Source organism: Cuculus canorus, chromosome 2 (genome assembly GCF_017976375.1).
Source record: "Cuculus canorus isolate bCucCan1 chromosome 2, bCucCan1.pri, whole genome shotgun sequence".
Taxonomy (NCBI): domain Eukaryota; kingdom Metazoa; phylum Chordata; class Aves; order Cuculiformes; family Cuculidae; genus Cuculus; species Cuculus canorus.
The window spans coordinates 140,095,900-140,118,652 of NC_071402.1; the positions used below are offsets into that span (position 1 = coordinate 140,095,900).

The following is a 22,753-nucleotide window of genomic DNA, read 5'->3' on the forward strand; positions in this document are numbered from 1 at the left end:
AAAGATACTGGTTGCAAGGCAAAGCAAAAAGTTAGTGGTTAGTAGTAGTTTGGAATGGAATCAGTGAAAAGCCATTGATTGTCACAGTTCATTCCCTCACTGAAATGTATGTGCCACAAGAGTGTAGCAGCTCCAATTGTCTACTTCTAACATGTAAAATGCCATGTCAACAGAGAAAATTCAGAATGGGAAAAAGGGTGTATCTCACGACTTTTGTTTATTTTATTGAAATATTTACATAATCCCTAAAACCAATTGCTGTGCTAGTACCTCCAGCATATGTGTACTGTAATATTAACACAGATTGGGAGTGCAGGGTTTTTTTTTCAGATTTTAAATTGAAATTGAATTTTTTTTTCTAAGTTGTTATGACACAGACTAGGACTTAAATACCAAGGTTTTGTGATTTAGGGGTTGTTTGTTTGTTTGTTTTTTGATCAAATCTTCCTGATAATTTTGGAAAATTTCAGGTTAGGAATTACTGGCACCTTCCATTTTGTGGGTGCCATATGCCTTCACAATTTCATTCTGTAACAACTGTAACAATGGATGGATAAAAATGTCCTGTCTTCTGAATTCAGGAATTCATCAGAGTAATTTTAATTCTGGGATGAAGACCAGTTGTCAAAAGCATCTTGTATCTTGCATCATGCAGAGATTAAGTATGAAACGCAGAAGAAGGGCAGAACAAAGAAAAACAAGCAGAAAAAGGCATTAGTCAGATCCCTGCTACAACCGCAATTTCTGCCACAGAAATGCTTTTCTGCATGACTTGGAGATTTGTGCAGACAGAATTTCCTGTAGAGTTCACTTACTAGTTAGGATGTACAGTACTATGTTAATACTGTTTTACACTTACTAAAGTGGTGGATTTTATAACTTGCTGCTTCTAATCAGCAAATCTTAGAACTGTTTTCCAGTTACAGGTGCTCTTCTTGGTCAGTCCTCTTCTTGCTGTCAATTTTAATGAAAGACACTTTATCTCATCTATTTAATCTAATTTTTCTTTTTTTTTTTAATTTGCCTGGTTATAATGGTAAGGGCATACAAAAATATATGAACACCAATGAGTTATATACACTAACTTTTCCACATGCCCCTAACACCATCTCACTAATGTACTAATTGCAATGAGTTAAACCCAATGTGTCTGTTCTCTCTAGTGCACCAAAATGCATCTGTTGCAGCCTCGTAAATTTTAAATACCTAGCAAATATTAAAAACTGTTTACTTTCAAAGGGGCTGTGATGTTTTTAGCCTTTCTGCAGAATAATTTGGACTTGGAAAACGAAATACAGGCAAAAAGCTGACATTTCACTTTCATTCTATACTATTGTTAATGCATCCATTTAATATCTTTATCCCAAAAACACTTGAAGGCCTCTCATGAAAGTAAAAAATAACTAATTAGAGAAATTTGAGGATACTTCTAACTGTGTTAACAGTAGGCATTATTATTGTTAGTTTCAATACAACAGGAGAAAAAAACATTATTTTTAAAATGTGCTTTTAACATTCTTCACTTCCATACCAATATCTTAGTATCATTACCCGTACTGTTTTAAGCGCTGGATCTGTGTACAGTATTCAGTAGTCACTTTGTCCATTGCTATAACTGTTCTCTCTGTAAGTGCTATAAAAATCTCAGTGTAATAAGATTGTTCAAGGTAAAGGGACATATCAAAGCCACCTTGACGATCAACAGATATAAACGGAACAAACATAATTAGCAGCTCTATCTTACCCTCAAGTATGAGTCCAGCAGCCAGTCCAGGACTAGGGGAAATAATAAAGACCTGAAGGACATTTTCTTTTCTTACCACAACCCTCAATGCAATTTAGAGCTCAGGAACAGAATCTCTTGACTATTCATAATATTTGTGACAAACCATAAGCAGTAGCCTATACCCACACAGTCTCCAGCACCTGCAAAATACATATGCAGGCCTAAAAGTTCTAAAGCACATAAGAAGAATATGTTTTATGTCAAATTTCCTACTTTGTTTAGGTTGAAGTTATAGTCTGAACATGTAATTATGTTTACAGACTGGGTATTTGTGCCCAAATGGCCACTTATAAAACTGGCTCAAATATCATTGGAACATTATCCCCCAGACAGTAAAGGTTGCCCAGGATTTTGATCTGATTGCACACAAAATAAATACGCGACTATTATTTGGTTAGGAAAGTGCAGCAGAGGGCATGGGACCATCAGTTACTTTCTGGAAAGCTGACAAATGTACAAAATAGATGGTAGGATATGCTAGAAATGTGGAGCAGTGCCGTAATCTGCTGGACTTTTTCAGTCTGCCACAACCTGTTCCACCAGACTGAGTGATCAAGGGAATGCAAAGCAGACAAGGCAATTTTTTTTTATTCTTGTTGCTTTTATCCTGTTGTCACTGCCAGCAAATTCCCTCTTCAATGTCAAGACTCTCCATTCAGTTGAAGAGAAGGCATGTGCAGAACAGTATAGTGATAGTTTAAAATCAGCCAGAACTTTTAAGTTCTTATAAAGGTCAACTGAAATTGCCAACAAAAGCAAGCTCCTCTTTATAGTTACTAGTATTCCTCTACAGAGTTTAACACAGATTTTGGTAACTGGTCGGTGTGTGTAATTAAAAGGTTTGATCCCACAAACCCTACTCACAAGAGTAATTTCATAGTTCTGAAAGACGATCAAAACTGGCAAGCATTGACTGGCAAGATGAAAACTGGCAAGATTCACTTCCATTGTTTTAGTCTAAATTGAACTGCAGCATTTTAAATTGAGCACACAATTGCAGTCTATACAGGCCAGTGATTTAAATTATATCTAAGATTGAAACAAATATATCCTATCGCAGCCTGGCAATCCATCCAACTTATTGCTGTGTACACTGGCTCTTGAACCCACAAACAGGATTGTGTTTATATATTATGCTTTTATAGTTCAAGGCAGCACAAAAGAACATTGTGTGAAATAAAATGACAAAATGGTGTTACAATCTACATGAGTCTGCAGGACCACCAGGTACATCCTGTAGATCAGTGATTCACGTATAATTCACTACTCAAAGGCTTATGTGATTTCAGCAAGACTTACCCCTCATAATTCTTCTGAACACACTTAGGAATTATAACTGAAAGACCAATAATAATAAAAATGTGCACATTTAGATTTTTGAGTATATTTCTCTAGTTTTCATATGTTAACTATCTCTTACTATTTGGTTTCTTGTGGCAGAAGAAAACTATAAAATGTCAATATTTTGTTTTATGTTTAAAAATTGATTTCATTATTCTAAAATGAGATTGTGAATGCGAGTTGATTATATTTGGTGATATCTTTTTTATGGGTTTTGTTGAGGTTTTGCTGCTTACTGTGTCAGTGTTTTAAGTAAATACACTTTCCTTTCCTTCACAAATATAATATGGGAAAATCCAGCTTCTGTAACATCTGTGCTTTGTGTTTATTTGTTTACCTACTCACTAGTAAAGCTGTATGCCTTTGAAGATGAAAGCTTGTAGAGGTCACACAGACCCACGCTTATATACCACAGAACAAATCAAGTTTTCCGATAGTTTTTTAACAGTAAGAAAAAGAAATACAGCTGCTGCTAACTGTCATGTTACTTTTTGTTTCAGCCATTAAAGATTGTTTTGATGGTTCCTTGTTATGTGCATCAACTAATCAGTGCATAGCAGTCTCCCAGCGTTGTGATGGCATTGTAGACTGCATCGACTTCAGCCTCGATGAGTCCAGCTGTTCAGGTACTCAGTTTTGCATAAAAATATTATTTGAAACAAAAAAATGCAGTAATTTTTATGGAATCATTAGACATTTCAGAAAACTAGACTTAATTGTCTCTCCTAAAACTTAATAAGAAAATAAAATGTACAACATTTGTTTTAGCACACTGCATTTCCCACAAAATTCAGGTTTGTTTTGCAACAGGGAAATGCTGGAGAAAGGTAAGAGCAGAATAATAATATAAATCTCATCTGAATCAAATTTTTATTAATGAAATTAAGAGCAACATACATGATGATATAAGTAATAAAATTTAGATTCAAAGCTTGCCATTCTATAACACAAAGTTACTGCAGGTCTTCCCCAAGCCAGTTAGGAGCTCTGGGCCAGTTCTCTTAACAGTGCTCCCTTGACTTCATGAAAGTTGTATTAGCTGAGAATTTAACTCCCTGGGTTTTTTAACTTCTTGGAAGTTACATTATAAAGTTCACAATACATAGTATGTAGTATAATAAAATTCATTATAATATGTTAGATTTTTGTGCACAAACAAAAACCTTTACTTTCACTTCTTGGTAGGAGGCAACCACTGGTTTCTTTGGGAGCAGAGAATTGTGTTGTATTGCAAGTATTGTGTTCATTATATATGTTTGTTTTACTTTTTTTTCTAATAGGAGAGAGGAAATCACACTTTAACATCAAAAATTACAATTTTACAATGCAGACAGAACATATGCTGGGCAAACTAGATTTGTAAGAAGAATTTTAAATGAAAATGAATATATTCAGAAATTATTTCAACGGAGAAGAATGTAGAACATATAAACTAGTAAATTTGCATGACATTAAATTATAAATACAGTACTATTTTTTCAGAAATTATAGCTTTTAAGTAATTTGTTTTCCACAATGTCTGCTTTAAACTGGAGCAGTCCACACTGAAGAGCACTGACTTTGTGTCTTAGCAAACAATTTTATGTAGCATATATACAACAGATAAAGATTTAGACCTAATTCTTTAGCTCTAATTTGCATTTTAGTAGTTATTTTCTTACTAAAGAAGATTGGGGGGATTCATTTTTTATTTCGAGTTTTTCTTGCTGTGAGGGTATAAAAAAAAAATCAGGTAAAACTAAATCTGATGATGTAAAAGTCCACATTAAGGGATGTCAAAAGTTGATAATAGTATATCACTGACATCCCCCTCTTCTTAAACACCTTCACTCTCTTCCAGACTGATTTTTCTAGTTACTGTGAGAACGTGATTGTAAGTGTTAAAATTCTGGAAGTCTTTAGTAAGGAAGTTGGTGACACAGGAGTAAGTGTCTGTTCATCACTCCTGTATAAAAGTTATTATATAATATACAATGAAGTTATTATATAATATACAATGAAGTAGCCTTAGGTACTAATTAAACATAAGTTCAGGTCTTTTGGCTCTTATTTTATATACTCTTATTTGTTTGAAAATCAAATAAATGGCAAAAGCTCCATTTCTGTAGTCAAATGAAACTCTGACTTGAGAAAAATTAAAAGATTGCTCAAGTGAAGGACCAGGACTTCTATAGGCTCAACAGGCACCCATTTAATGTATTTGTGATGTGACACTGGTATAACCAAGTCAAGTTCTAAAAGAACAGGTTTTGGAATTGTTAAGCACCCAAAATGACAGATATGAATGTTGTGCTATTTGAAAATCAGGCAATGACAAATATAGTCACAAGGAAGGGAAATTTAAATTATAATTTTTACTTTTATGTTTGCAGTTTGTCCTGAAGAATATTGCAAAAATGGGGGAAGATGCATCATCAAAGATGACATTCCATTATGCCAGTAAGTTTCATTAGGAATTTGTTTGTGCTTCAGGTCAGGAAAAGAGCTGTTTTGTTCCCCGGGGACTGAAATGTTGCTCAATAGAACTGTATTTTTAAAAATGTCTATATCTATATGCTATTATTATCAACAGTTGCTGAGTTAAACCATATTTGATAATACTATTTATCAGATACAATTTTCTGTAATTTTCATCTGTCATTACATGAGATAACCTGTTTGCCCAACAAGTTTTCTGTGTGTCCTGTTTCACACCAACATTTAAAAATACCTGATTCCACAATATATGATGGTTTATATGCTACAGGTTTTGTGTACCTTGGATGAGATTTACAGTACACTATGTTCTCATCTTTACCTGAACTTGTGATGTATTTCTGTTACGATGTTATTTTTTGCATATATTTGGAGCTCTTCCACTAATGCCAAACAAAGTGTTAAATGTATGCTTGTATTTTTCTGGAAATACTCTATACTGAAAAAACCAAATAATGAATAAAATTCTGATGTGGAATGTACAGGTCATTAGAAAATGAATCAGGATATGTAAGGTGTTCATTTACACAAGATAACACTGGTTCCCACTGGGAAATTACCAGACTTTTTTGAAGTGCAAAGAAAGTAATGTTATATGTTATCACACTTTTGTCCTTCATGTTCTCCAGTAGATCTTGCCAGAGAGTCTGCCAAATCACTGAATAAGTGACTGTTTTATCAGTGTAACTATCTTAGTCAAGATCAGACAATAAGGTTTGTCTCCTCAAGTCAAGGTTTGTTCCTTAGTCTCTGGGAAACTTGCATTAATAAACCTACTGACAAAATTTCAGTTATTGTAGAATTTGTATCTTTCAAGATAGGTTTATCTTTTACTGATTGAAGAAATATGATAAACTATATACTCAGAAAATATAGGGACTTTCCTATAAGGTACTTCAATTTAAACCACAGAAAACACTGTTAATTACCTGTAGATTTCCCAAAGTACTTCCTCTATAGAAGAACAGATATAGGTCTTTGCAAAAAGCTTGGAATTTTGTTAAGGTGGCTGTTTCAAAACTTGGACACAGAAAGAGAAAGGGAACAAAAAAAAGTACAGAATCCAAATTAGCAGGTGTTCTTTATCCACAGAAATAAAAGATATTTGGAATAGTAAAATAGTAAATAGGATGCTTTCTATTTCAGTAAGAAACATGATATTGAATATCAGATGCAATGCATAGGTAATTGGAGCAAAGCACAGAAATGAAAATAACCTAACTGATGAGCTAACATAGTTCCAAGAGCTGTAAATACTTGAGTTGGATAAATAGCTCATGTCTGTTCAAGAATACTAGAAAAGTAGTTCACGTTGCACTAGTGGAAGGTTTTCTGAAAACTCTGCTAGTAAGGGATGTGGCTGGAGAATAACAAATGGAGAAGAAAGGGAATAGCCAGGTCAACAGTTCGATATCAATACCATTCGAGGCTGTATAATATTTTGAAGGAATTATTCAAACATGTAACAGCAGGAGAGTTAGCCATTTCTAAGATAAGTTTCTGCATGATAGTTGAAAATCCCATGTCAACATCATGAAAAAAAAGAAAAGAATAAAAATGTAGCTTAAATGATAAAAAATTTAGGAGTATCCCGGTTTTAATTTCCTCAGAAAAGAAAAAAGAAAAAAAAAACAAACCACAACCTCTAGAAATTAATACAGAAAATGCACTATTTTTTTTAAGAAAACTATGCTTATTTTCAGTTCTAACCTTAAATTTCCTAAAAAAAGGATGCTAGATTTACATGAAGATATCTTCTTCTTTTGAGACCAACTGTTCTCATAGAATTCAGGTTAAGTCAGGACTAAAAATGGAGTGAGTAAGAATGCAGGAAGCCTGTGGGACAACAAAGAGATCCCTGGAAAGAGCTAAGTACAGATACTGTCCTGAAACAGAAGTGGCAGAGCGGGAGAGTCTTTTTAGATACCCAGAGGTAATTGTGTGGAGATTACAATGATCCTAAAAGTCACTGAGTTTGACTAATACTCTTCATTGATACAGTGGGCAGTGGAAAAATGTGTTAACGTATCCTTTTAATTGCTGTTTTTTCTTATACAATGAATTCTAACCTTCTTCTTCCTGAGATGCTTGTGTTCTAGTTTCTATAAAACAAAGCCTGACACTGGAGTTTAAAAACCTCTTTAGACTCTCTAAGAACATTGGTTTCACAAAAAAATGTCAGGACAAGTCTCAAAACTTCACTTGAATCAAGGTTCCATCCCAACTCTTTAAAAACCAAAATTCTTGCACATGTTCCCTTAGTTTGCGATATATTGATGGAAAAGAATCCAGTCTCTGGAAAACATTTTTGTTAGTGATAAGGGGTGGGTTTTTCTGTGTGTTAAATGAAGTATGGTTGCAGTGGTTAATTGTATAGACTCCTCCGAGAAGTTTAATGTTTCAGCATGAGAACAGAGTGAATTTGCAGTAGCTACAAAAAAAAATCAACTCTGAAGCAATTGAAAATGGACAGATTTTACACATTTCGTACTTCTCAAGATTCATAGATGCTGTACATTTTTATATCTGTGCACTACTATTGCTTAGATATATAAAATGCATACTTAGGACATCAACCTGACTTTCTTTCAGTAGTACGTAACTAAGAGGGATCAGTAGAAGATGGAGCATGAGCTCTGACACTCCTCAATGAAGAGATATCTGTAGACGAGTTGGAAAAGATAACATTGGATAAGTCTAGATAAGTTTCAGCATATATTGGAATGGGTACCAGGGCTGGTATATCCGATTTCTGCCATCTCTGTTCATGCTGCTGAAAACAAATTTTCTTAGCCCATGTGTAACAATTGCAGTAACATCAAGTGAGAGGCCACAGTATTTGAGAATATGACTATTGATAAGATGGTCGATGTTCTCAGTGAAAGTTTGCGAGTAAATACAGAGCAACAGTGCTTTGCAGGTGAGGTTCCAGCTTGAGTGAAATGCAGCTTAATGGCTGTGCTGATCCTCTCTGATATTTAACTTCTGAGTTAGATTTGAAAGCCATTTGCATTTGATTCTCCTACTTAGTCAGGAGAGTACTTGGATGGCATATCAAATATGTTTATCTTGTTCTTTCTACTTTTTGAGTATCCTCTCAAGTGCTATGGCCACTCTCATTTCACAAAATGTTCCTCGTATTTGTCCCGAGTTCCCTTCTACAGAGCATGGGCAGCCAAATGGCTGGTACTGCCAATCAGCCACTGCTGCTGCACACGCAAATCATGATAATTTGAGCAATAATGGATAGAAATTTTGCAATTTCAATAGTCTTATTTCAAAATGATTCATTTGATTATATGTGTACTTTCCCCAGTTGTTTGGTTAGTGGGTTTTTTTGTGGTTTTTTTTAGCTTTTTTAAAGTGAGACCACAGACCTCTGGACACATAGGAAAGGAATATTGATGAGAACAAGCAGGCTGGGAAAAGTGTGTTTGTAACACACTAACGTGGAAAGGTCAGGCTTCAAAGTTTGTACTAGAGCTGAGAAAAACGCTAAGAGAAAAAGATATTTTACTAGACTGATAATAATTTTAACTCTTACACAAGTCAGTAAAGATTAATACAATATATATAATATTTAAAATATACTAAAAATCACATAGAACACATATAACACTGTGCTTGTCTTTCCTTTTATTTTATACAAACACTTTCTATGGGACAGCAATTTCAGATCAGTTACACTAATACTAAGGAATATAATGAGAATGCTATTGTTAATGTCTGAACTGTAAGAAAGGCTCTATCCTTAAGCAGAAAATGTGATTACATTCACTGGCCTGCAATTAAACAATTGTGTTATGAATTAGAAATACATCTTCATTAAATAGTTTTTAAATTATATTGAATATGTACCATCTAGCTAATTGAGCCATGGAGATTAGAATTCCAATGAGTCGTTATATGTAATTAACCAATTAAGGATATATTTGCAGTTGTGGTTCTATGATTTGGCCCAAAGCATAGAAACCGAATTATTTTGTTTGTTTGCTTTATGTGATAAAAATGAAAAAGATTACCTTCCCTTTTATGTTTTAGAAAAGAATTGATTTTACAGGTAACAATTCATTCAGAGGGAGGGAAATGCTACAAGCTAATTTGTCCTCTATTCTTCACCTCTCTCCATCTCATTTTTAAAAGGAACTCATTATTAGAACCACAAATGGGCTTTTTTAATGTACAAATAAAGTATTTTATCCCCAGTGGTACAATAACAAGTAGTATTCCACAAAATCTTTAAAAAAAAATTTTAGTTTTTTGGCAGTTGAGACATTTTCTCACAATATGATTTTGTCTTCAAAATACTAACTTCTGGTAAGCACAATGCAGATTTAAATAATTTCGCAGTAGATTTATTCAATACGTTTTCCAGTCAAGTATCAAATATGACAAAAAATGGAAATTCCACATCCTCTCTGGGCAATGTATCCAAGTGAAGTATGTGGGATATTTTTTCTAAACACATTTGCCTCTGATGTACTCTTGTATGTACAGTTTTACTGGATTTTTGAGAAATGATGGTGGTAATTATCTTTAAAAACTAAAAGTGTGAGGATTGTTTTAGTATCACACGGCATGTCATGAAAAGGGAATGACAGTGGCATACCCATCTAATAAAATAAGATGCTTGGAAGCACCTAGCCTAGGATTTGATAGAAATACAAAGCCTAGAGAATGACAACATAGACACATCCAATTAATGAGTAAAGAGATTTTACAATGGGAGAAGATGGCAGTTTCCACCTTAGCTGTTTGTCCTGCTGCTCTCCGAGATTCCCAACTCAGTTTCATGGAGCATTGCTGATGTAGCAGCTGCTGAATCACAGCAGATTATTAGCTGTTGAAGCAAAATAAATTGCTAGTGATTTGACTTACTTCCTAGGAATTTTCTTCTACATTTTCTGAACAAGTGTGACAAGGTAAATGGATAAAGCTATATAGACCTTATATATCTCTCCCCCCAAACCCCCAAAAAAGTGGTAGCCATGCAAAAGCAATTTTAGACAAAGGAGGAACGAAACAAGGATATAACCATGAATCAAAACAAAACCATAATGAGCAGTCAAAAAAATAATTAATTGAAAATGAATGTTATGCTAATATTTGGCTTGTAGGAAATTAAGACAAAGACATATTCTTATATGAAGGCATATATACAAATATACATAGCTAGAAAAGAGAATTTTTTTTCATATTTTTTCAATATCCAAGTGCCATCTGAAAAGTGATGCTGAGACAAATAACAAACTCTAGTTGCCTGAGTTGGGTAAAATAGAGAACAGGAAGACAAGTTGTCTGTTCTCCAGAATGAATGAGACACAGCTTGTTGTGAAAGAAAATATATACTATATTGACGGGAATGCACTTTTAAAGATTCTCTGACAGAAAACTTTTTCCTAAAGTTGCAATTTCATATATTACTTTTGGTTTATTCTTTACTCTTTCTTATTCTGAAAAGGTTCATGAAATCAAGGTGCCTGTATCTGGTGCAATAATACTGTTGCTTTTTGGCTTTTTATGTTTCTAACATCATAGCTTTTTCCAGAAAGGCAAACGTGATGGGAATAAGAATATGTATGAGACAAGAGAACATCATGTATCAGCAGAAATTGAACTCTCTCTCTTACAAGGGCATGTAGTGATAGGATGAGGAGGAATGGCTTTAAATTGGAGGGAGGAAGACTTAGACTAGACATTAGGAAGAAATTGTTTACAATGTGGGTGTTGAGACATTGGAAAAGGTTGTCCAGGGAAGTTGGGGATGCCACATCCTGGAGGTGTTTGAGGCCAGGATGGAAGGACTTTGAGCAACCTGGTCTGGTGGGAAGTGTCCCTACCCATTGTAGGGAGATTTGAACTGGATGATCTTTAAGGTCCCTTCCAACCCAAAGCCTTCTATGATTCTATAATTCTCTAGTAATATTTTGGTTACATTTCATTAAAAAAAGCAGCAATCAGAGCTACCTAAACACAAGTATATGCAACCCAGACACAACTGGCTATGAATAAAATTCAATGCATGCTTGCTGATGCTAGGGTGTTTGGTTTTTTTTAAGAAAAGCAACAACTGAATGGTGAGTTTTTTCTCAAGGGTTTTAATTTAAAAATAAATTCATCACGTTCCTACCTTTGTGTTTTCTTTTGGCACTCATATGAAATGGTCAATTGAGTTAAACTGGAGGTTTGTGGAATTTTATATATTCAAGTATTACTTATTAACGTTTTTCATTCTTTTTCTCTGTGTTAGGATGACAATTATCATACAATAATCATCATATATATGATTTAGCTATAATCCTTTTAAAACGCGAATTTACTAAATTATCAACCTCATTGCAACTCTCAAGATTACAGTGAGAGTTATATTTAGAATCTGATCAAATAATTGATGTTTTAATATAAGATAATATAATCTTATTGAGAAGAGTATAGACAAATAAGTATAATTAAGAGACAGTGAAAATTACTTGCACATATAAGTATCAGTAGTGCTTAAGATGTTAAAGGCATTCAATCTCTCAGTTTACTCTTTAAAAAGAGTCAAAGAAAATGAGGTAACTACAAGGTGTAGGAAACAGTGATGAGATTTTTATTATTACTAAGTTCAGTGTGACTTTACCTCATAATGACTTGTATCTCAGAACTATAAGTATTACTACATCTAAAATTCAGGAGATAGGTTTGTCTATGATAGGGACAAGCTTAAGATTTGAAAAATGTATCAGTTGAAGAAGATGCTTGTTGAGTGAGAATTTTTTATATGGGAGAATGTTAATTAATGTGGGATATTGGATGTTTGCCAAAGTATGGAGTGTTCCCTGACGGGTTACTCCTACGAACTCCAGATGTTGAAGAGTAGAAAACATAGATGAAAAGCTTTAAATCACAATATTTTTTTAACCTGTTTCTCTAAAAAAAAAAAAGAAAGAATAGCTGTAAAATAATAAATGCTTTTCAAAAGAGAGAAAAACAGTAAACAACTGAAGAATTACATACCAATGAGGTAGGTAAAAACAAAAGGATTGCAAAGATTTTGTGCTTCACCACCCTCCACTTCACATCCATGTGGCTAGCTTTTGTCCACAGAAATATAAAAACGTGTTTGGGTATATACATTCATTGGCACATAAATTACTCTAAATCTTTTGTATTATATGACATCAATCAGTAATTTACAAAGTCACGGTTCAGATTGTCTTACTTAGCTTGAGTAACAATCTTCTTTCAGATTCAGTTTTCCCAATTTAAATAAAATTAAGAGGTCATATTTGGTGTGAAAACCAGTATTCTCATGCCCCAAGACTGAGATCTGCGTATCTGGATATCAAAATTTTATTGCCAAGAATCAATTCAGCACTAGAGCCCTCTGTGTAGGAAGGAGCTGGAGGCTATCGGTTGGGCAGAACTAATTACAATACAAAATGTACCATAACAGTCGCAATGGAGATTTTTAGAAAATATATATATCATCAGGCATGTTGATAAGAGTTTTTAACTTTCGCTATAGTAAGGGAGAATGTAATGCAGATAGGCCTGTGCTGACAAGACCAGGAAAGATGGGGGTAGTGGTGATCTGTATTTGAGACTCTGTGGGTTTGTGTAAGTTGTGTAGGAAATGCATACATCTTCTATTCTATACTAACTATATGCTGATATGTGGCCTACTCAGTCTGACACACTAGACACCCTGGTGTCACAATGTCCTCAAGATATCTTGCACATTTGCAATATTCCTTCTTATTCAGGCAGTGTGAATTTAAGTCTCCAAGAATTTTACTCTTTGTGCTGTTGCTAGGTGGCCAAGGGATTGCCTAAAAGCAGAAAAGTCTACTAAATTAAGAACTTTTGATCTGCTCTTGCCAGCTTTTGTGATGTTGACTGTTCTGAAAAGCTCCATGCACTTTAATTTTAAACACATATACAAACATAGAAGATTTTTTTCTCAACACTTGGAAGGATCTTTTCAGGCTTCCTATTCCTCTAATCAGCTACTAGGCTACATCTTTAAGCTGGAAGCAGTAACTATTCTCACATAGACTTTTGTATGTCCTTTGGGGAAAAAGCACATACATATTTAAGATAAAAAATTTTCTCTGCATAGAGTCTGCAAGTCATATTCTCAACACACAGAAATATTTCTCTTTTTAAAATATATATTGGATTTTAAGACATATGTGAACTTTGAAATATTCTTTAAAGTGTGTCAGGTCAATGTAGTTCATGTAAGAGTTACAGGATGAATCTCCACACCAGAATTACTCCAGGAATACACATCAGTCATCAAGCTTGGCTTCATGACTGCAGGAGGCTGAGATTGTGCTTGTTCATTTTTAAATGATGGGAGTGAGAAAGGTTAGGATTTAAATGAATTATTTTTCTGTGGATGAGAAAAGTAATTGGCCAGGATGCATGATATTTTGTCTTAGTCTTCATATGCACTATGCGTGCTTTTGTATCAGCAGTAGAGGATAAAAAACTACCATATGGCTTCCTAGCTGTGCTGAACTAAACTGTGCCTTACCTCACCCTCTGTGCAGCCACATGAAAGCCAAAACTGTGTTCATTCTCTCTGTGGTCAGTGAGAAAAGATTTTCAATGAGCCCAAATTGGCTTTTCCATTTTTATCTCTAGTTCTCTAGGTACTTAGAACCTTAGGAGCTGTATAAATTCCTTGGTGGATTTCAGATATTAGCTACGGATGAACACATGCATTGCACCTCAGCTAATCCTTGACAAGTGTCTTTGTTGAAAGAGGATGTAAAACAGAATGGGAGCCAATGATATATTATGATGGCTTCTTTAATGTAAATGCTGGGTGAGATTATACAGTAAGGGTTGTCCAAATTCTAAGAATAAATTCTGCAATTCTAACATTAAATTGTTGTGAAAATAAACAAGAATTGCTTAGGGTTGTGGAATGAAGCTAACAGCAAATGACTACAGTTAAATGGAGACTGTAGATACAGCCCTTGCATGCTTGAGTTTCCTACACAAACTACTGGTAGTGCAGATTTGCATGACTATGAACTGAACAAAACATTTTAAAGCACTGCTATACAGAGCTGAATTTCCTAATGCTTGTTTTTCACAGAGCAGATTTTTAGTTTATTAACAGTTATTTCTCCTCTGGTAAATTTATTTTCAGATTTCAGGTAATCTTTTGTAAGCTGGTTTTTTTTCAAACAGGTGAAATAAAGTATATGGTTTGATTTCTGTTGTAGTCTATTAAAAAAAAATCATCTATTATTAACAGCCTTCAATAGGTCGGGAAAAAAAACATTTATTTCCTTTGCTTATTTTTATTTCTTCTGTAAATTAATAATATAGTTTATAAATGTGAAATTTGCTTAGGTCTTAGGAGGAAAGATCTCCTAAAACTTGTTTAATATTTTAGTGTGTGGAAAATACTGTGTCTACATAATCATTGAAATCCACAGAGATTACCTTCCCATCACTTTTGCTTCTAGAGGTGAAGGTGAAGTGATATGGCAGAATACATTTTGAGGCTACATAGCAGCTATTCATTATTATAGTTCTAGTGTTTTAATATGTATCTCATCAGAATTTTCTCCATTTGTCAGGGCTTCCTTTATGCTATCAGTAAAATCTATCAGCATGTTTTTTGTGATAACATCAGCAAAAAGCCACTAACTGAAAATGTCTGTAAGCAGCTGAGAATTTTTTTCTGATAGTAGAGGAAAGCTGAAAATGTGCATATAGCTGCATAACCAATAACATAAGCTAGATTATACCAGTATAGTAAGCATATTTCTTTTAGCTTTCATATCTATCTATGTAGACATAATGCTTCTACAACTTCCTTTCTAATACTCTCTGCCTTTAGGATACTTTTCAGCATGCTGTTACTGCAGATAGAAAAATACAAATCAGTGTAAACACAGAAGATGTTGATATACCTGATGCTTTATTATGACCTACAAAAATCATATTGCTACAGAGCTATGAGCACCATATTTAAAGATAGGAATATACAACACAACTGTGTATTTAAATATAATATTGAAGTTGATAATTTACAAAATATCTTATCTTTCTAAAATTATTGTCATAAAAAAGTCACACAGTAAAGCCAAAGAAAATCTTTAATAAGTGGCATAATATGACCCCAACAATGGACCTTATGGTATATTATTTGTTTCTATATATGTCAGAACCATTGTATATTTGAAAAAGATGGTGAAGATCTAATCAGCTTTCTCTGCACAGCCTATGCCCATTACAAGGTCACTGCTATTTGAGCTTTTCAAAATCACCCTGAGATACTCTGCAATTCTACACTCCAAACTCTCCCAGGCAGGTTACATCTGTACCTAGCACATTCTTTCTTGATTTTTCACTTTCAGATATGTTCTTACCTTCCAAACCTAACAAAAGTTCTGCCTCAGCTGTCATTATCATACATCTCAGTTAGTGCAGCATTGTCTTTCCTTGCTTAGATGACTGCAAGGCTTTTAGGCTGATGTTCCTCAGAAGGCAGCAGCAGAGAGGCTTTGACTACATTGCTCTTTTTTGCATCTCTGCTTACTCTTTCCTATTGCATCAAATGTCAGTTATCGGCTCTGTTTTCAAAGCCTTCATAATTTGTTCCCACTCCATCTATCATTCCTCACTTAGTAAGTATAATTTGAATACATTTCAAGCACTGAATGGTAATCCAAGGTGTAACATGGACGTATGACCTTTGCCCTATCCAGTGCACACCAATAACAATAGATTTTTTATAATTTAACAGGTTTCTGCACCCTTGTAAAAGTTTAGAGCACAATTTGACAAAATCCTTTATACTTTCTGAATAGAAATCAGGTATCTCTTTCAAAATAACTTCATTCTAAATGTGAGTGAAACAAAGACTAAGGACAGGAAGGAATTAGGCATGCGTTTTACTATAAATTCAGAGCATAAAAGCATAGTACCATAATCTTGCTTTTGACATTTGAGCTTCTTTTACAATTTTTTAATCTTCAGTCTCTAAACTTCTTTTTTAATAACCTATTTTGTTCCAATAATATGAAGTCCTCACAGAGGATATTGGAATGCAAAAGCTGGAGCTAATACTTTGGTAAATTTTCAAAGCCATCTTTATTTGAACATTTTTTCGTATAACTGTGAAGGACATACAAATATTCACCCAAAATGCACCGCAGTGAACTGTAAAATTCTTTTGTAAAGGCAGGCTAGACTGCGACACTCAAAGCTCTGCTGATGACATTTCAGAAGCACACATGTGCTGCAATGCTAATCAAAATGAAAACTTTCCCCTTTTCTGCCTGGCTCAAGAAAGTAACTTGTAGTTCATTAGGTCTTCAGGGGTGGGAAAAAAACCAACAAAAAACCACAAACAAATGACCCGATAAAAACCTTTATTAATGCCATGGACTAAATACATTCATTTCTTTTTCTTCTTATATGGAAGAATTTATATGCAATTTATAGGATACTAAGGATATAATATTATTTCTTAAATAAATAGGTAGATTTTACCCTAATTCTGTAAACTGTAATTTGCTTAGATCGCTAAATGTTACACAATAAAATTAAAAATTAGTTAGAAGGTTGATCCCTTTTTTTTCTCTTCTCACCACCCCCACTCCACCAAGCACATACTAATGAAAATGAACATAGTGTAATTCTTGCTCAAATTCAAGACAAGGATGATTTTTTTCACTACAATAACAAACATTTTAAAATTTTCTCATTAAATCAGAAATTTCAACAAAAAATTCTGCAAAATCCTGTCTAGCCCAAAAAGTGTCTACAAAAACGTTCCATCTGACCTAGCCAAAATCTATGGAATATTTAGAAACGAAGAATGCTTGTCTTCATTCTTAGATTGCATCTTTCTGGGTTGTAGTTTGTTGTCGTTGTTACAAATTCTAAGGAAATATCCAGTCACGCTTCATTGTTCTCTACTATAAGCCTAGGCTATGACTGTACGAACATATCCGGAACATGTAACATGATAAAGGGAAGAGGTTCACAGGAGATTGAGCACTTTTTTAACATCTGAAAAATAATTTTCCTTCTTGTGAATCAAATGTGTCTTCATTACAATGTATTCCCACCCACTATTCCAAAAGTCTGCCTTCTAATGTTACCAAAATACAGCAATTGTCAGAAGATTCTTATATCTGTGGCTCATATTGTAGTGTATCATCAGTGAAACAGGAAGCACAGAAAATTGTCAAACTTTTTTAGCGGTTTAAAAAATTACCAAACATATAAGTATTCAGAGAACTTCCAGTATATGCATTTCTTATGACTCATTCCACTCTTCTGCAACAAAGAAACCACATGGAATTTTTTTTTGCTGTTGTAATTCTTAGGGGAGTTCAAGCAGTAGTTTCAGGAACAGATTTATGAAGCCTGGCACAAAAGATGGCTGGACCTTAAAAAAAACAAATTTCTTAAGTAAAAATTCTAACGCCACAGGCGAAAGTGCTTCAGAAACTGAGCACTTAATGTGAACACCCATTCATTCTGCTTCTTTGAGGCTATAAAACCAGTCCTGAGAACACAGCACAAGTCTGGAATTGAGCATTTGTGAGCTCGGCATGTGCAGCTCCCTTAATATAAGGTCTTGCAAAGCACAGAAGTAATTTAAAACCCCATATTCTACCTACTTTCAATAGGATTTTTGATGCAGTATTGCTTAAGTATTAATAAAGTTCATCCTTCTCTCTGTGACTTATTTCTTCATCTGTAATGACCTTATAACAGTGTTCCTTCTCCTGTAATTCTTTTGAAGTGTTTGTTTCAAGCTTTTCATGAGAAGGACTCTTTGGAGTTTTGTTTGTCTTGAAGAAATGGGACTTAGATATGATAACAAACACAGGAACTGTAATAGTAAATTTTAAGTACAAAAATAAATGTTGAAGTTCTACATGCTCTTTGAGACTTCTGAGAACCCTGAGAAGCCACTAAAACAGCTTCTGAAAAAAATCCTGTTGTAAAAATTTCCAAGCATAATATGAATTCTTGCAGAACACTTAGGTTTTCTTATGTGCTTATTTCAAAAAGTTGAAAACAAAATTAATAAACAGTACAGTTTTGCTATCTATCCTTTAGTGTTACTGAGGCTTCTGTAAGACTAGTGAAAGAGTAAGGCAATTATAGGAGTATATACCAGTTTGATGAATATACTTGCTAGACGTTAGTAATGAAGTACAAAACTCTAGTTAAGACTATTCAGTAAAGATTATTTTCAGTAATGTGCTAAAGCAAAACTGGAACGACTTATTCTGCCTGGAATCACCTCTTAACTATCACCACTTTTACGTTTGTGTTCATAAAGTTAGACAGCATATTCAGGAGTAAAGCAAATATCCTTAGGCTAAACAGCAATCAATATCTCTACATCTTTAATTTCTACTCACTCCTATGTAAATGGTGGTTTATGTGTCCATATCTGCTTCAGATAATTGAAGTTGACTGTGAGCTAAATTCCTTGTGGGAAAATATCAATTACATTAATAGAAATTCCATATCTGGATCTAGGGAAGATTTTCAATATCTGCTAGCAATGAATGTGTAAAGATTCATCTGTATTTTCCAAAGAATTAAATTGATATAGATGCATTAACTCTCTAAACAGTGCCAGTCTTTCCAAGTAATAATTACTGAGCCTTCAGCCAGTTCAGGCAAACTACAGTTCTGTGCGGATCGCAAAGGATGGAAGGATTATTGGCCTTTCCATCCACGTTCATCTTGAAATCCTGTGTTTATGAAATGTCATGAGAAAAATTCTGCATTTGCTAACCTTCCTTATGATTATCTAAGCTGGGTTTTAGGGGCCAGAGAATGGCTTTGTTCCACTGCATGCTTACCACAAAATAAGCACATCTGCTGTAACTTTGAAAGTGTGGATCCAGTAATGCTTCCCTAATCACCACAGTTATGGCACACGGGACATTTCTCCAGTTCTTGGCTCTTGATTCCCAGTGAAGTCACCACCCACAAAGTATTGTCTATGCAAGTCAAACCTTTGGCAGCAAGCTCAAGAGCAAAGGCTCAGACCCAAACCATAAGAGAAATGTCAGCAAACAGTTTAACTTCCTTTTTGCTGTGTGGGTGACCAGAGTAACAGGAAGGCTGTTTTTATTGAATCCTCATGGAAAGTAAGCTCTCAATGTTTCTTTCTTGAGGGAGAAATAAAAGAAGAGCTGGAACGGAACTACTTAGAGACAAGAACCAAACCAGTATTAAATAAAAATGAAAAAAAATTAACCTTAAAGGTAAATAATTTAGTATGAGATGTTAGTCACAAGAACAGTAAGCGCATGAACACCAAGTATTGGTCTCATATTAACCCCGAACCCTTCAAGAAAAGACAGAAGATAGTCTGAGAAACTAGTAACATTTCAATGGTGAAATAAAATGCAAAACTTGGCACTCATTCTACAAAACTGAGTAGATTCTGCAGTTTACACTGGTGTTCATACAAGATCTACAGCTTGTACATGCCTGTAACAAATTCAGTTTTCACTCTTGTCAATACTTTGTCCCCATATAATTTGTATTTCTAGCTTCATTCTTGAGCACTATAATAAGATCATAGTAGTAACACCACAATAACAATGGTGCCATTTCTTCAGTGGATGTAAATGTTCTTATCTCCATCAGAAATGTTCAGTGAAAAAGCTAAGCAACCTTTACCGATGTTCACTCCACAAATTGCACAGGATTTTGTTCATGTCTTACCAAAAATAATTACTTTGAAACAAAATTTTGTTTTAATTAGTATTGTGTTAGTCTTGAAGATACTGTTTTTAATTAAACCCAGGAGTTCAGTTTTCCTTTTAATTTTGAATTTGTTGCTAAACAGTTCTTCACGGAGTTAAACTTTGGAGTAGTTGTTCTTCTCAATAATTAAACAATTTCATCATGGTATTGGACTCTATAATATACTTAAAGACAGGGCTTGACCCTGCTTTTTTTCATCCTCTGATCTGAAGTTTATGGCAAAGGCCAGTCCTTCAAGTACATGTTTTGTGTTTGATTGGTATTTGTCATTTTTTGAATTTTCAAAGCCCATCATGCAGGATGTTTCCCTCTGGCTCAGGATCCTCCCACTTCCCAGCAGCTGCATGTCTCCTCTTGAGCTTGGACACAGAAAAACTGCTATGGACGCAGCTACTACCTGGGCCAGTGGTTTTTACTGGATGTTTTATCATACCATCACACCCACAAGATGGGATCCCAAAACAGAAGCTCTAGTTCTGTGGCTGCCAAGTTTGCAATATGTTTTGATCTACCCTAAGGTCAAACCCAGGCCAAGAAAAACACGTTGAACTTTTTTCTCCCTAATAATATCGTGTTATTTCTTGACTCCTTAAGATGCACCTGGCAACAAGCTCTGTCTTAGAAGTAGATGTGCCCAGACTGAACACAAAAAGGCTTTTAAACTAAAGCCAGCTTTTACTGGAATCTGAATTAGAACACTATGTAAACGGGGAAAACTCAGTGTGGCTAGGGACAACAGAGTAGAAATAAAAGGATTTACTCACAGCTGTCCCTTTGCCTACTTGTCCTCAGAGATATGTCCTCGGTTCTCAGCTTGTTGCAATTAACTCAGACACCTTCTGAGTGGCCACAAGCTCTGTTTGTTCCCCCCTGGCCCTGAGGAAGCATCCCCCTAGCTCTGAGGGCCACTCTTCTCTCTCTTCTTTCTGTTGTTTCTCAGGCATTTTTACATGAGCCACAGGCTGGCAGCTCTGTGCTGTATCTCCCTGTCCTGTCAAGCATTATTTTGCTCTACAGTCTGCTCTCTCCTCCTCTTCACTGTTTGCTAAGTAGTTTCCCAGGAAAAGAGCAACCTACTTCCTCCATCAGAAGGTTCAATGAAGTTAATCTCACTGATGAAAGAAACATAAAGCTGATAACGAACACGCAACCTACCTACATATTTACATTTGTAAAGAAACAGGACGATTCTCAAATACTCAACATTAAAAACAAGCATTGCATGTGGTGTGGCAAAATGGCAAGAATGGCCACGATGCAAGCCTTGCATTAGCCTATCATTATTTTCATGGCTTTGTGGGTATACTTTGTGCCCACACCGTATCTTCTGTACTTCCAGTCCAGAGATAACATCAGTTCTGATGATGAGTTTTGGTTAATATCACAATATAACTAAAGAAGTGTTAGTATACAAGTTTTGGAGAGAGAAAAAAGGTATGATAGACTACCAAGCTCTAAAATTATGAGTGCTTCCCAAGACAAGATAAAGGACAGAAAATTTGGCAGGAGAGTTTTAGATGACAGAGTAGGCAACTCTCTAAACAGGTCATCAAGTACATAACGAAAAGAAGTCTAAAACTTTGGGTTATTCTTTTTCTACATTAACAGTTTCAAAAGAATTACTATGAGAAAAACCTTCTACTAAAGAATTCTTCTAGAAAAGAAAATAGAAACGTCTTATCAATGTTTAATCTCTTTCAAAAATGGAAAAATGTCACATGCAAATAAGTTCACTCTCTTTCTACACATTACAGAGATGGGTAACTCAGGACATATTTGAGAACATATTTCAGAATATGCCATATTTTTATATTATATATTAATTTATTTACTGTAAATGTAAAAAAGTAATTGATGTACAGTAATGTGATACATTTCTTCCTCTAATTCTTTGAAAAGATTTGGGAAATTAAGATATGTTTTCTTGATTTTCAGTTATTTGATGTGAAAGAATAAAGGCAAAGCATTGTACCACTTTGTAGCTAACTGTTTCAAGAGTAGTAAACTAAATCATCTGCTAGGAAACATGCAGAAATAATTTACAATATTTTTTCCAAATGGAAAAAAAAAATGCAATTCCTTGCATTCAGAGAAGAAGTGGGTTAATGAATTCAGTTTTTCAGCTATATAAAAGCTGACTTTAGCTCATATAAACGTCTTAGTACTGTGCCTTAGTCCACTCACAGTGTGCCTTTACAAATTGTAAATCTGTCCCTTATTAATACAGAACAGTTTTCATAGCTCCCTGACACCTTATCCCAACAGCTAACTTAAGATCATCAGAAGAAAAACATAGCAAAGATTCTTTGACCTCCAAGATTTTTTGATGTTCTTCCTATCTGTTAAAGCTGTTGACCAACAATGTGGGTTAACTCCTTTTTTTTCTCA

At 34.5% G+C, this 22,753-nt stretch overlaps 1 protein-coding gene across 1 annotated transcript in view; it reads left to right on the forward strand.

The window, feature by feature from the left end:
• Positions 1-22,753, forward strand: part of MALRD1 (MAM and LDL receptor class A domain containing 1) — a 244,603-nt gene that overhangs the window by 198,663 nt on the left and 23,187 nt on the right. The window contains exons 34-35 of the mRNA XM_054060854.1: positions 3,628-3,753; positions 5,500-5,566. Coding sequence (XP_053916829.1) covers positions 3,628-3,753; positions 5,500-5,566 — 193 coding nt within the window. The remainder of the gene's footprint in view (positions 1-3,627; positions 3,754-5,499; positions 5,567-22,753) is intronic.